Raw genomic sequence first — 15788 nt, forward strand, 5'->3', positions numbered from 1 at the left:
GCTGTCGCCGAGCATTTCAACCAACCAGGTCATAACTTTGATGAACTTAAACTCTACATCTTACAGTCAAATTTCCGTTCTGAACGAGAAAGAAAATACAGAGAATCATACCTTATCCATAAGTTCCAAACATTGCAACCAATAGGCATAAACGTTTCAAAGGGAGCTTTAGAATCTATTCGCTACGCTAAACTTCAAGCTATAGGCAACAACTCTTAGTTTGAATTCTTGGCGTATCCCCCCCCCTTTTTTTTTCCTTTTTTCTCCCCTTTCCTTTCCTTTACTTTTTTTTTTTTTTTTGTCAGCCGTCCTGTCAGACGCCCTTGACACGCCGGCTAACGCGCGTGTATTGACAGACCAGGGTGGGGGTGGGGGCGCCCTGGCTTTGACCTTCTACACAGTGTTTCTTTACTCTCAATTCGACACGCTAACACATTTCCTCGTTTCCGCGTCCTCCCGCCTCACGCCCTCTCCCCTTTGGAGGGGCCCCACCTATATATACTGTGGCAAGGAAAGCATATGTCGCCTTGAAGAAGACAAGTCCACTTGTCGAAACGTTGGCTCCTGCATTCACCTTGTTCACGTTTTGCTCATTATTCACAGAGAGTGACACCAAGGGAGGTCACATGAATATTAATGTCAACTCATCTGTTTTGGTGCTGTCAGTTCAAATTGAGTAGCAGCAGCAGGACCGTTGGCAACAATATTCTACGCAGCAAAGTGATATGTTGGCACACAGAAAATTATCGTAGACTTCCAGACAAATAATCTATCGATCTAGCTTGACCTAAGAATTTTTTTTGTGTGTGTCTGTTTAACGTGGAACTAAATTGACCCCTAACTTTTTCTCATTCCTCTTGCAAATGTGCAACATGAGCTACATTTGTAAACACTGCTATTCTTTTTCTTATTAAACTCTTACTTAGCTATCAATGTAAATGAAGTGGTCGGCATGTACTGTGCCTGTTTGTACAGTGACAATGGTTCTTATTTTTCTTGTATGACATTTTCAATTCCTTACTTTGCGAGATGAGTAAAATGAAGAATCTTCCTGCAATGTCCCATTGTGTTACTTAATTATTTTCATTTTTTTTTTTTTTTCACATACCTGCTGCTTTTTTGTCCACCTGAAGGCATATCTGCTGCGACTTGCCACGTCGGCTGAGCGGCTATTGTGTTGTGCTGCTGAGCCTGAGGTTGTGCTTTCAACTCCAGGCTCTCCCAACTGCATTCAGATGGAGTTGAAATGCTAAAATGCATGTGTAACTATATTTAGGTGCATGTCAAAGTACTCCAGGTAGCTCAAAATTATTTCTAAGCCCTCCACCAAGGCATCTCTCATAGCCCCGGTGTTGCTTTGTGACACTATAAAATGTATAAATAATCATTAGTTGCTGCAGTATGTATGCTGGGCATCCTCCCATACAAATGTTATATGTCGTGGAACTGCTGCAGCTTTTACAGTGGACATATTTTGAAATGAAGTGAATTAAGGTGTTCACTTGTTTGAGGGTTCTACTGGAATAAAGGTAGCCATAATGCAAAATATTTGAGGCAGAGTGACACTATTCCATCATGATGCTATATAAACTGTAATAGAATAACTAGACCAAGACAACCATTAATACACAAACTTATAAGATGATCTGGCAGCAGTGGCTGTGAATATATCACAATCAACCAAGTGTACATAATATGTCAAAAGAATATACACACTCTTGCTTGTCCAGACTCTCAAAAAGTGCCTATGCAAGAGCACTTTGCAGACTGGGGAGAGCAAAAAACTTCAAAACACATTTCTCTCTGCGAAATGCAACTGTACTATGACAATAAAGACAAAAGTATTAGAGATGAACATGTACCGTGCGGCATCAGCCAGGTGGCCTGCCAGAGATGAGGCCACAGGAGTCGGCAATTGACGAAGGGGCAGCCAACACTTGGCTTTGGTTAGAAAACTTGCTTAACATAGTGTGAGAGCTAAAATACCTCCCTGGTCTCTCTTATTGCTAAGCGCTTTCAATGAATTGCTATTACGAATAGCCCAGCTCGTGTCTTGGTAATAGTTTGGAGTGATAAGCTACAACATAGCAGATGGCGCTATTCAGCTGTGAGATAGCTGCTATGTTATGGCTTAATATGCTAATTCTCATCGGATCACCAAAACTAAGCAGCATCATGATTTGTCCGTACTTGGCAGGGAGACCACCAGAGATTGCTGAACAAGACAGGTGTCCATGCACAGCAAGAGATGTGCCCTTCCCCCTACAATAAAACGAGCACCATTATTATTATTGTGATTCTTTTCAACTGCCTTTTGTTTATTTTTTTCTGACCATGTACGCTGGTAGTGAACCTACCGACCTTTCATTCATCTCTCTCTCTCTCCCCTCCCTTTCAGGATGACTACAAGACACTTGTGTCTGTAACAACAGAACTGATTACTGCCCTTGAAGCAACTGTCAGAGGAGATCTGGTAATCATATTTTACTGCCTGGTTTGCTCTTTTAGGCATCTGTATAAAGAAGCAATGTCAGCCTGTCTGTGGCATCTTCCTGGTCACTCTAGTTCTAAACATACAGCAGATAAGTCGCAGCAGTGCTGGCATAGTAATAGTGATCAGTAGAGAGCAGGAGACTATTCTATCCACCTGTGTGCAAACTTTTTTTGGTGGCAGGACTTCCGACGCCCTCAGAAATATTGTAATTGTAGTTTGCTAAGCAACAAAAGTTTGAATCTGTGATCAGCATGTCTAACTGGTAGGGCAAACCTTGCATGCCTCACTTACTTTTTGAAGAGCACACATAGATGCAACAGACAAGGTGTACATTAAAAAATAGTGATTGCTAAAATTATGGAAAAGGTTTCAAAACACAGGAGCATTTTTTTGAACATTGGTGGAATATGCAGAAATGTTCTGAATTACTCAAAAGCTTGAATCAAAGGATGCCTTCGAAATTTCATTCATTCACTGATGGCAGGATCACTTCTAATGCAGGTGAACTTGGAGAATGTGCTGTTCTCATGTGGGCAACGGTTTCCTGAATTAGTGAAGCTGCAGACTCCTCGTACATCATGTGGGTCGACCTGCGATGGCCAGGTGTTTGTCCTCAGAAGTGGACTCCACACTAGACGCACCAGGTTCGTGCCGATACAAGTAAACAGAAAGAAAGGAGTATCATTGAGTTGTGTAAATTTGTTATTTATCTATAGTATTGGTGTAAATTATCCCACAAAGATCTTGTTTTTACGCATAGTGACAAAATACATGCATTAAAAGTCAAGTGAGTGGCAGCGAACATAGAGCTTGCAAGCGGTGTATTGCTCAATTTTTGTCTTCGTTAATTCAATTTGTCATCTGTGCATTGTTTTGCATACAATCACACCTCGTTACAGCGAAATAGGAAACAACAAAATTAGGAATATAGTAAAGTGAAATTCCCCTTGAGATCCCTATAGAGATTCATAGTGCAGTTCATGCAATAATGGATATATAACAAAATAATTCTGGCTCATCTTTCAACTTCGTTATGAGATTTTACTGTATTACATGTTGTAGTACCACTTACACCTGTACACCTGCTTTCTTCTCACAACAATGTTTTGTTTTGTTCTTTATATTATGTAACTTTAGTATTTTATTATTATCTTTTATTCCCATGAGGCAGACATGACCCTGCTTAGAAAGAAAAAAAACACAAGGTTGAAAGTTATGCAAGAAGCAGCACTTGTTTCTTGTGATATTTTTGTGTGTGTGATTGTCTTAGTTTGTGCTGTTACAGCTGTCCTATTTGTGAATCAACTATCCCAGCAAGGAGTTCTTTTAAACCTAATCTGGGAGGCTTATTCCTGCCCACTAAGTTTGTTAACTTTATAATGGTTCTCATAGTCATAGACAATAGGCCACCATCATCACCAAAGATGATAGAGCATATAAGAACCTGAACAATATGACCACGTGTGGCAACGAAAAGCAAGCAAGAAAACATTGCACACAGAGGGAAAGATCGATTGTTAACCTTTATATTGACAAACTGATGTGACAAGTAAAACAATGCTCAGGTTTGTCGTCCTGCAGTTGTGCAGAAGGCCATTATGAAAATGTGTGCAGGCTAGACTTCTCTAAGATCAAGCAAGACCTGTCGGAGGCGAGTGCCAGCACACGAGCTCTTCTACTGCAGGCACTTCGATGGGTACGTGTAGTCTGTCATACATGCGGTATCTCCAGAAGTTCTTGCTACACTTGTCCCCTTACAAAGCTGTGCCCTCCATTTCATTTGCATAGCTTCATCTTGCTAAGCTAGAGGCTTATAGAATTGTTCCTACTTCTGCAGAAACCTCATACATATCTTCTTCAGTTATGAATGATGGCAGAGTTTCAATAAATGTCTCAGGGTTACAAAATTTACACATGGGCACAGAAGGCTGCATGCACATGATGATGATGATGCTTTGTGAATTTCCAAGTCACCCTCATACTTACAGAGTAAATAAATATCGATTTATTGTGCTGTCAGTCACGTTGCCTTCTTTTATAAAAAGAATTCTATCACTAACTTAAAGCACATATACAAGTTAATTATAAGCTGCCAGCATTACAAGATGGAAAAAATGATTTTTTTTACTATTGCTGACAGAACGTGGCACGTTAGACATCCGATCAAACATCATAGTACCTTCAGCAGAGTGGTTGTCTTTAGCCATACTTAGCACGTTGAAGTGACATAGAGTCACATTGAGTACACAGAGAGTTCAAGTTACCCAAAGTTTAAAGGGACAGTAATAAGAAAAATCAAGTTGAACTGCACTAGTACGTTACTTTTCTACAATACCAAAAAAGTCACTCTTACTGTTAGAGGAGGCTTGGTAAGCCAGAAAAGATGAAAAAGTGAAAGACAGCTGGCAATGTCACCTTGAAGTTCCTGCACCAGCTCACCATGATGTCGGGAATTTTGACGGTGTCTGATCGGCCCGAGTTAATTTTTTAGCAGTAAAGATCGACTACATTGTATTCCAAAAGGGCAAAAGACTGAACCTACCGCCATTCAAGAACCTTTAAGGCCAGACCACCCATACTCTTGATGAGACGCACAATTTCGCATCTGTGCACCTGCGCATGCGCACACGGTATGGGACAGCTTGTGCGTGTCAAAGTGCGCGGCGAGCACGGACCAATATTGATATGTTTCAGACTGATATTGGTGCTCGGGCTGCCTGTTTTGCAATGCACATGGCTATACACAGTTATGGCATGGTGAAATCATTTCTCAGTGAGGCTGGTTTTTGTCATGCAAGAAAATGCTTTTTCTTCCCTTTTGTGCTGATTTAGCAACTAAAGAAATGAAACAATTACGTTTATAATTATTTTCGCATTTTGAAGCACTGTCAACACGGTACAAAACGATGTCTGCCAAACCGTTGATGTTTGGGCACAGGCTGGCATGCATCTCTTGTAGACACAAACCACCTTTCCTTGGGACGCATAGCATGTGGAAGGTGCATAGATGCGTGCTTGCACGCGACGGTAAGCGTATGTGTGATCTGGCTTTTACTATGCCACAATGAGCCAGATATGAAAAAAATGCTTTTGAATTCATGATGTCACACTGTCACAGGTCTTTGCACAAAATTCTTCAAAAATGATAGTTTGGTTTTAATTTTCTGTTCTAATAATCAATCTCTTTCCACGAGACTAACAAAAATAAAGTTTTGAAGGAATACTTTATCCATCTAAACTGATTACGTCCTTCTCTTTAGATTACTTCAATGCCTGTGGTTTTTTTCTTCCTTGCCACCAGTGGGCAGAACTGGCAAAAACAAGTTGTGTACACAAGCGCTTACACCATGATTGTAGGGGATATACGAGATGTGTTCAAAAAGTACCAAACCTTTGGTCAGTAGAAATAGGTTTATTTATTAGGACGCACAAAACCCCAATCTCCTTCAATGTAGCCTCCCCTTGGTAATGCACACATTTCTCCCAGCACTCTGGAATGCGTCTTTTGGAATGATGATCAGCTGGGCCATCGCATTACACATGGTGCCTTCTTTTGACTGATATCGGGTTTCTTTCAGCGGCATTTTAAGCTTGGGAAATAGCCAAAAGTCACACAGAGCCATGTCGGAGAAGTAGGAAGCCTGAAAAACCACAAGGGTGTTGTATTTGGTGAAGAAAATCTGAATCAGATGTCCAGAATGGGCAGCTGTGTTAACAGAGCTGCCAAGCTTTTGCTGCCCACAGATCTGGTCGTTTGTGCCACACAGCATCACGAAGGCGACAAAGGACCTCGTGGTAGTATTCCTTTGGGATGGTTTGGCATTTGTGGTGCGTAGTCATGATGCACCACCCCGTGGGAGCCAAAATAAAAACCAAAAGACTCCCACGGAGCAAGAATTATTGAGGAGGCGAAACAGCGCTCGCTCGTGTGTCCCAATAAAGTCACGACATCAGGCACAGCGCCGACGTGCCCTCTATCATGAGTCGACTTGCCAAGAAGGCAAAACTCGCACAGCGCACTCTCCGGAGAGGCTCGCCGGTCCAAGGTCATTTGGTGGCGATTCACCACTAGAACTATATGCACGTATGGGTGTGTTTCTTGCGCCTCTTTACCGGCTCCAAATGCTTTGAAAAATTGCTGAAAAATGCTGAAAAAATGCATCACTTACAGAGCAATTGCCTGCATAATGTACTTTTTTACAATGCTAAATCTATAATGTATGTTTTTTAAAATGCAAGATCGAAAGCGATGGCAAACATTGGAGGCGACAGGACACAACGTCTCATTTTTCTCACCGTCGCAAACAGCGTACATCTTCGTATCTTCAGCAACCGAAGTCTCCAGAGTTTTGGCATGCTTTAAGCACTTCACGGCAGATATAGTTGGCTTTCTCTGTTTGTGAACTGAAGACAAGTAGCTGAGGCAGTGCAGAAATATTGACGGCACGGCATCTGGTAACAAGATAGGCCATTTAGGTTTGTCTAGAAGGAGTTTGCCACCAAGCTCGCCATAATACCGCCGCCTCTCTATGTCGCTCTCCAAGAAGTGCTTCTTCCAAACATAGTCACGAGACGTGAGCTCGCCATCCTTCCTTGGAATTGCACAAGCCCACAATTCCAGCCATATCGGGTCTGTTGGAACTTTGAAGGTAATTACCATTTTCCTGCAGGATGCATAGCTATTGCTGCAGTTCAGCATGACACATTTCCGCCCCATCCGAAAAAAGCACGGATGGAAAGCGCTCACCTTTGCTGCAATGTGGATAGTTCGTGCAAAGTCTGAAAAACCAGCGCGGCCGGCGCAATGCAGAAGCCCGCAGGAGCTCTAATAGAAACGGAAAGCCTGCAGATTGCGAAAGAAACCGCGACAGCTTGCATGACCAAATTGGGAGCTTTCCTCCCAAGGTCACCTACACATAAACTCACACCATATTCGAGTGAGTGAACTGTGGCGGCATCAGCAGACATGATGTGCTCTAAGATTACTACTAGTAGCTCGTTTCAAATGTAGTACAGCATGTAATTAGGACAGTATTCATTAATAGCTGCTGCTAAAATGTCCACCACTTCTATTTATTGATGTTACAGAATGAAATCTGGGAAAACTTACAATATATGAGACGATATCACAATTTCTGTGCATTGCGTCCATAGAAGAACATGTATATAATGGAAACGCGCCCAACGTATCATCTGTCATGCTGTGGCGAAAACTGCATTTCCTCTTCGCCCAACCGTGACTTTGTCGGGCTGCCGTGCACGCTGTCGTGGCCTAGCAGATTCCTCTCCTCAAATACTTCTTTCTCTATAATCACTCTTTTATCCGTGACATGCTCATGGCATCGCCCTCGAAAGCCTGTTGAATCTTGCTAATGGTTTCCGCTTAGGTAACGCCAAACTTTTGGCAAAATTTGGTGTAATATCACTGCTCATGTTGTTCTGTCATTTTATAACTTACTGGAATACGACAAGTGCTCACTACTCGTCCTTACTTGTAGGCCAACTGCCAGCAACTGATGCTTTCTGCAGGCAGAAGAAAATTTACGCATGCACACTTATGTGTACTCCATACTGAAGGACGCCTCCCACACTTCATCGGTTTACGTGGGAAGAAGGAGGTTCAATGCTTTTTGAACATGCCTTGTAGACTAATGCTTGGGCATACATTTAGCCTTCTTTCATCCTTTAGAAACTGACCAAGGCCTCTTCAGTCGAGGAAAGGGACTGTGTCCTGCTGGCATATGTTGACAACGATCTGCTGGGCTTCTTTGAGCAGTCACCTGACTACTGTGTAAGCAAAATCCATGCTTGGAAGGATTTTTTTCGCTGTACACTGTCAGAGTTTGGTCTCACTGACCCAATCTTACCCATCTTCCTGATCTGCTGCTCACTAATGGCAGCGCTTTGGGCACAGCGTATTTAGAGTTCCTTGCATTGCTCACTGAACAAACTACTCAATCAAAAGTTGAGCATTTCGAATTTAATTGTAATGGATTGATGAGTTTTAAAATTACAACTTTAATTCTTATGTGGAAATTTTCGTACATTCACAATGTTTTGTCTGGCTTGTTCATTGTGTAATTGATATGTTATGCAATAAGAAAAGGAAAATTTCTTGCTTTAAAAATGCGCCTGTGTTATCTCTCTCTTTTTTTCTTTCCAGAACCGTATCTTACATATAGTTAAGTCACCAAACTCAGGGTTGCAGCAGAGCTTTGTGAGGTTCTTGAATACACTGGCTGCTTTTCGATCAGGTGTAGTACTGCTTTTTAATCTCTACTAGATGCATTTGCTGTCTAATCTATACTGCCATATTTCCTATGTCTTAATCTATTGAGAAAGTGAAGTTGGACAGTTCGCCTAAATGGTTCTGAATGCAGTAGTCCGTCAGAGTAAGAGAATAGTCCAAGGGATGGGGACGCAGTCCGGGACAGCAGAATCAGATTGAGCAATGAACTTAGGAAACTGACAGGCATACAATGGGATTGGCTTCACACAGGTCAGGGTTGTAACTAGATGGCACTGGGAGAGCCGTTCACCCTTCAGTAGGCCTATATTCTCCTCAGACCCAACAATATCACAGCGACACAATGCCTTCTAAATTCAGTTTTTACTGCGAACTAGTCCTTCAACTGCGAAGACTACTTCCTTTATCAGATGGCACGGGCACATGCTCACATCAGCACATCCATGTATGCTGACAGAGAGTCCATTTCTCTAGTTTCTTCAGATAAAAATGTTTTTTGTTTTCTTAAACAAATAGATACAAGTTTAACATCACACGGTGGTTCCTCATATTCACATTATTTACTCCTGGGTTGCCGCATTATCTGGTGACATTTGGAAAGTGCTAGACACATCCATTTTTTCGTTTTTGGTGACGATGCGAGCAGTGTGTTTCATACAAACTATCAATCATCTCGAAAACTGGTGGAAAAAATTATTACGTGCTTGACATGTAGTGTTGCCTGTGTCTAGCTTTAAACTGCACCAAATATACTAGCTTATTATTTATGACTTAATTGATACCTATTTTCAAGCACCGCTTTTGCCATTTTGGTGGACATATCTCAACTCACACATACAGAACCAAATGCATTAGATCAGACGTTTTGTTCCTCTATAAGGTAATCCATGGCATTTTACACTGCCCAAAGCTTCTTGATGATGTACAATTTTCCGTGCCGCAAAGGTATACCAGGCAGCATTCTGTGTTTTCTGCATGGCCTTATTGTATTAGACACTGTCCTATGGCTCCTCCACCAAAAAAAAAAAAAAAAAAGAACATGTAATGAGTACTCTGCCTGTACTGACATATTTCAGAGTTCATTCCCCGTGTTTTATATATATGTAGATAATCATGCCGTACGATTAACTCCCTTTTATGCCCACCTCCTCATTTTCTGTTTCCCTGTTTGTTTCTCTATTTCACATTGTTTTGTCTACCACATTTGTCTTCTCGTTACATTATGCCTTGCTTATTACTTTGTAAGTGCGGCAGTATAAAGGCTCTGCAGCTGTTCCTGGGCATTATAATAAACCTTTGATAAATAAATTAATTAATTGTGAAAAGGATGAAAACCATTATCCACAGGGGTGAACACTGGGTCTCAGGAGGATGTAGGATGATGAAAATGATGACATTCTACTTCTGTGGTCCGGTAGGAAACATATTAGAAAGGTTCCACTGCATTGAAAACTCTGACCAAGAAGTAAGATGTTTTCAGAAACTGAAGATTAAACAACAAAAGTCATACATAACGTGAAAAATATTTATGGTCTTGTCATAACTAATTATGCTCACCATCGTCACATAATATTTCTACATAGTCACTCATTCATGCTGTCTTGACATGTGACCCAAATATGCAAGTCCCTCTACATAAATTTAAGGGATGCCCCTTTGTAAGCGAATTTATCTTTACTTTTGATTTTATAGTAATTGTACTAGCAAACCTAAGGTAACATTTTAAATGCATTCTTGTGTACGTATGTATTTGGTGCCATGACAGTAACAATATGCTATTTGTATACGGAGTCTAATTCTCATTCTTTTACATGCAGGGCGCAATTACTTGGCCAAGAATCTCCAGCTTGTTGCAGTGCTTACAGACACACTTGTTTTTGACCGAGTCACGAACCCTAGAACACTGGACATGATATTGGGGGTACTTCAAAAGCTGAGCCTAAGGTAACGTAGTATTCAAGAGAGTGTTACTTGAACATTCCTCTTCTCTAAAAAAAAAGAAGTGACCATGCAATATGATGCCCAATGCAGTAATTTATGAATAAAAGTTTAACATGTGGGCCTTCATTCCAAAGTTAGGCTGCTATAAGCACTTGAATACTCTCAGTGGGCAACCTGTACATTTACAAATCCTAAGGACTACCTGTAATGAAAAACGTTACAAAGTCAAAACTTGTTATAACGATTATGGATATTTATTTATTTATTTAAGAATACTGCAGAATCTCTTGACTCCAAGCAGGAGTAGGCACAAATGGAAATACATCAGAAATCCACAACAACACAAATAAAAACCAAATACAATAAATCAAGACATGAAACATTGCATATAACACAATGCAAGTACCCTTTACCCATGCATTTTCAAGTATGTAAGAAATGCTTCGACACTTGTACTGTCTGCAATATGTTGCGGTAATTTATTCCAGGCGCGTATGGTTTTCGGAAAAAATGAATATTTAAAAGCACCGTTTAGAGCACTGTATTCCTGTAGCATTTTCCCATTATCAAAACGCAAGTTTGTGCGCAGAGTATAAGGAGTAATGAAATTGTGATTGTTGATTTGTGTTATGTTGTTATACATTAAGTACAAGTATTCTAATCTGCATTCGGTACATCTAGCTTTAAGTGTATCGATACCAAGATAAGCAATCATTTCTGTCATGCTGTCAGTGCGCTTATATCGGTTGCAAATGAATCTAGCTGCGGTTCTCTGAACTCTTTCTAATTTGGAAACGTTTTTCTCTGCTTAAGGGTCCCATATACATGAAGCATACTCAAGACATGGCCGGACCAACGCTTTGTATGCTGCTAATTTTACGTTCATAGGGGCTTTTGAAAGCTTTTATCAAATGAACCAGAGAGATATAAAAGCTTTGGTGCAGACTGTATCAATATGAAGGTCCCAACTGAGATTTTCTGTAATAGTGATCCCGAGATACTTAACAGCCGGTGATTCCTCAAGCACAATGCCATCCACAGAATAGGAATGTTGTAAAACGGTTTTGTACCTCGATACACGGAGGACTAAGCACTTGTCAGCGTTTAAGAACATGTCCCATTTCTCGCACCAGCATGAAACTTCTGCGAGGGTTTTATAAAGAGTAATTTGGTCGTCTACTGATTTAACTGAGGTATAATGAACGCAGTCGTTCGTGAAAAGCTTTATCTTCATACCACTGTGTATGACTTTCATAATGTCATTAACATAAATGAGGGATAAGTTCGGTCCCATAGTCGACCCTTGCGGTACCCCTGATACCTGTAAAGTCTCTGGACTCAGGTATCAGTATGTCAGCTTGGACATACTGATACCTATTTTCTATATAAGTCCTAATGAATTCAATATGCCTGTTATTTAATCCGATGGCGTAGAGTTTCTGTAATGATTTATTATGGGGCATTTTATCAAATGCTTTCGCATAGTCCGAAAATACAGCAACGATCTGTTCTTTATTATTAATCGCAAGGGCAAAATCATTACACATGCCAAGCAGCTGTGTCACCGTCGACAAACTACGCCTAAACCTGTGCTGGGCATCTGATAACAGGTTGTAATCTTCAAGAAATACGGTCAGGTGTCAGCAAACTATATGCTCCAATATTTTGCAGCTTGCTGAAGTCAGGGAAATCGGGTGGTAATTTGATGTGCACAAGCGATCAGTTGACTTGAATATGCGAATGATACGAGCACCTTTCCAGTCTGACGGAAGAGAACACTGAGCTAGGGACGCATTATAAATGACAAACAAGTAGTGCGAAATCCATTCTGCTTAACGGTGCAAGAAAACTGTAGGAATGTTATCAGTGCCACCGGCCTTTTTAGGATCAAGGTTAAGAAGTAAGTTAAGAATACCTTCGCAACTCACAATGACGTCGGGCATAGAAGAAAACCCTTCTGGCTCAGCAACAAGATCAGTATCTTTACGGGCGTATACGGGTTGAAAGTACCTATTAAATTCACCGGCTATTGCTTTTGCATCAGAGACTGGTGAGCCGTTGATCATTAATGATATACTACTGGATTTGTTGCTACCTATACACCTCCAAAATTTCCCCGTAGCTTCCTTGAGAAAATTGCCTAAGGTGATAGTGAAGAAACTGTCCTTAGCTTTTTTAACCTCAGTTTTCAGTGCTGCACTTAGCGTGTTAATAGCGGAGTCTCAAGGCCTTCCTGAGCGTCTCAATCTCTTAAGCTTTCTTTTCATGAGAATTGTATGTCTTGTAACCCAGGGGTTCTGTTTTTCTTCTTAACCTTGTCGGGAACAAACATGGCAATACAATACAATGAAGACAAATCTGTTTGAATTTGCACCACAATACATTCACATTGTTTTCAACATTGAAACCGTCCAGATTCATTTCCAAGTAGTCTAAAATACTCTCATCTTCTGCCCTGTTGAAGTCTTTCACAACAATCTCGGTATTGCTTTTGCCAGAACACTTTTGAAAGGAAATGGTGGCAAATATCAACTCATGATCAGACAGCCCATGCATAACATCAAGAGAGTCACATGTAATAGCAGAACTTACAAGCAATCAATCAAGAATATGTCTTGCAGTAGCAGTGATTCTAGTAGGGGCAGTAACAATCTGAGCTAGACCACATCAAAATGCAATGTTCATAAGAATGTTGGAGTGCCTAGCATTCATGCGCATTGTCTTCATGGTTGACCAATCAATATATGGTAAATTAAGATCACCGGCTAAGACAAATCTTATGTTCTCACCTTGGAAACGCTGTACATAATCGTGGAGTTGGTCGAGAAATCCAGGATCTGCCGTCGGAGGACAGTATACAACACCGATAACAATAGAATTACCATAAAAATCAATTTTACAAAAGAGGCCTTCGTGTTCCGGAATAGCCGGCAAGTTGTCACGTTTATGCTCTCCTTAACTACAACTGCAACTCCACCCCCTCGGGATTGGCTGTCACGCCTAAATATTTTGTACGATGGGGGAACGATTTCATTATCAAATACTCCAGCATGTAACCAGGTCTCTGTCAGCAACATAACATGTGGGTCGGGGTCCTAAAGGAGCACTTCAAATTCGGCCATTTTATTCACGATGCTTTGCGCATTAAAAGATAGCAACCACAAATTACAAGTTTTGTTTTCCTGTCACTTCTATGCCTCATTTGCGGCCCTTCGCCGGGTGATCATTCAATCATTGCTGGGTGCAGCCTGACTTCCATTTTCCTGTGTTGTGCCGCCGTTCAAATCTGTACCGGACCCCACAAGCCTGTGCCTTTCTTTCTTGTCCTCATCCCACACGTATGTCACCTTGTTGAAAACTAGCTTATCATATTTCAGATACACTTTATCTTCAGGCGTGCGACAGTCTTTAACAGTCGACCATAGCTGCTTCCTTATATAACAAATTATTTTATATAATGAAATAAGTATAAAATTTTACTTGTCAATATCAGCACATAACGATTATATACCTATAAAGAATAGCGGATATAAGGAAGGTATTTTGTTACAATGAGTGGGATGTTATTACAATTGTATATAGTAGCGACACATTTGTAAAATTTTCAGAATGTCTTTTTGTTCATATTGGCAACATTTCCTAACATGTTGTCAACATTTCCTGACAATGACACACATCATCCCCTAGTGCTATTCTTCATATATCGTTGTTTATTTACATTAACACTACAGTGTCGTATTATATTTAAACCGTTCACTTCATTAAAAGGTTTCAAATAACTTTTCGAAGTTTGTATGCTTTACTACTGAAGCACAATTTTAGCAGTCCAGTCCGTCTTCTTTCTCAGTATAATGCGAGTCACAATTCAGGACCCTCTTCACAGAATTGTAACCTCATATGCAAAAATAACAAGGCCCCTTTCTATAATGACCTCAATTTTTTTGATCAGCTATAGCAGAGATGCTGTCACTGTTTCTACGTGAGAATCTTCGTCATTCATTGAACTATGCCTTAAACAAGAAATAATGGTAACTGTTCCATCAAGTGAAATCCAACCATGGCTTGAAAATCGCTAGGAGATATGCATGTTGCTTTACATTGTGCAGCATCACATCACAATTTGGAGGTTAGGCACATGCTTTATAAAAAATTGTCCACATGCAAATAGTGCATCTGTATATTACAGACATCAGCAGAAGGACATTATGATCAGCCATGGTATCTTGGAGTGGGTGGTGCGCACCTTGCAAGAAAGTGAGGTGGTCGGGATCTCAGAGTACGGCCTTGAATACATCACTGCACTCTTCATGAACCTGTGCCTCCAGAAATCAGGCATGTTTCATGCACCATAGCTTTATTAAATTATTTTGTTTATATATCGTTGGCTTCATAATGCTAGACTCTTGTGGAGGTGATTGCGTTTTTGCTTGCCTTTCTATGCGTAAGTGACAGACTGTTGTTGTCTGCAAAACTAACATTTGAAAGAAGAACTTCCAAAATTTATGTGAACTAGAATTTTCATTTGCTGGGATGAAAACAGAGTGATCTATAAGAATAGCACTGGCAGACCTTAATACAGCCTGCTCTGTTGACTGTAATTGCTCTTGTTCTTGCAAATAACAGTGGTCCTTCATCCCCTTTGGTGAACTGGGTCTGTATCAATGCCACAGGCATTATTAATTTAAATATATAGAAAATAGACTTCAAGATGCAACATTTGAAGGCCAACAATCCAGCAAGGAGCAAGAAAAAATTTTTCCAAGTTGTTAGCCTGAACACATGATCAAAAACCTGCTACATTAAACAAAAAAAATTAAGTGTGCAGCACGTAAATTAAACACTGCATAACAATTCTGGATTTATGTGTCTGTAGTATCTAAATGCTTGCCTTTATGCTACATACGACACTAGCTGTGAATGCAGAAATTCACATTGCTTGGAATCCTGCACTATATGTTCTTGCCTTCCTGGACTAGTTAATTGTCATACATCAAAATTTTGTAATCACCACTTATATATGCACTTCAACGAAAACAGTATATGTGGTTACTTTGAAAAACATTTCGCTCTCCTTTAGCAAGATTGATGTTCCTTTGCCTGTCATCA

General features: G+C 40.5%; 2 protein-coding genes across 48 annotated transcripts in view; one reads left to right on the forward strand and one right to left on the reverse strand.

The window, feature by feature from the left end:
- The window catches only part of LOC126518738 (uncharacterized), a 72798-nt gene that overhangs the window by 42740 nt on the left and 14270 nt on the right, over positions 1 to 15788 (reverse strand). For 8 of the 47 annotated variants that reach the window (XR_011893303.1, XM_072287087.1, XM_072287096.1 and 5 more), the window contains 3 exons: positions 13472 to 13519; positions 2191 to 2262; positions 1109 to 1225 (listed from right to left, as the gene is read on the reverse strand). The exons of 1 other annotated variant lie outside the window; for it this stretch is intronic. Coding sequence is in view for 10 of the 46 variants with exons in the window: in XM_072287087.1 (XP_072143188.1) it covers positions 1109 to 1225; positions 2191 to 2262; positions 13472 to 13519 (237 nt within the window). In the remaining 36 variants the exon portion in view is untranslated. Of the gene's footprint in view, positions 1 to 1108; positions 1226 to 2190; positions 2263 to 2923; positions 3126 to 5453; positions 6136 to 10678; positions 10885 to 13471; positions 13520 to 15788 lie in introns of those variants that run through there. 38 more of the 47 variants (XR_011893319.1, XR_011893321.1, XR_011893318.1 and 35 more) reach the window with 10 other exon arrangements.
- LOC140216695 (lisH domain-containing protein ARMC9-like) lies at positions 2972 to 15783 on the forward strand. Its single transcript, XM_072287086.1, has 6 exons — positions 2972 to 3138; positions 4109 to 4190; positions 8184 to 8285; positions 8658 to 8748; positions 10559 to 10685; positions 14869 to 15783. The coding sequence occupies exons 1-6, from the start codon at positions 2972 to 2974 to the stop codon at positions 15032 to 15034; spliced, it is 735 nt and encodes a 244-aa protein (XP_072143187.1). The 3' UTR covers positions 15035 to 15783.

The sequence above is a fragment of the Dermacentor andersoni genome, chromosome 3 (genome assembly GCF_023375885.2).
Source record: "Dermacentor andersoni chromosome 3, qqDerAnde1_hic_scaffold, whole genome shotgun sequence".
In the NCBI taxonomy this organism is placed as follows: domain Eukaryota; kingdom Metazoa; phylum Arthropoda; class Arachnida; order Ixodida; family Ixodidae; genus Dermacentor; species Dermacentor andersoni.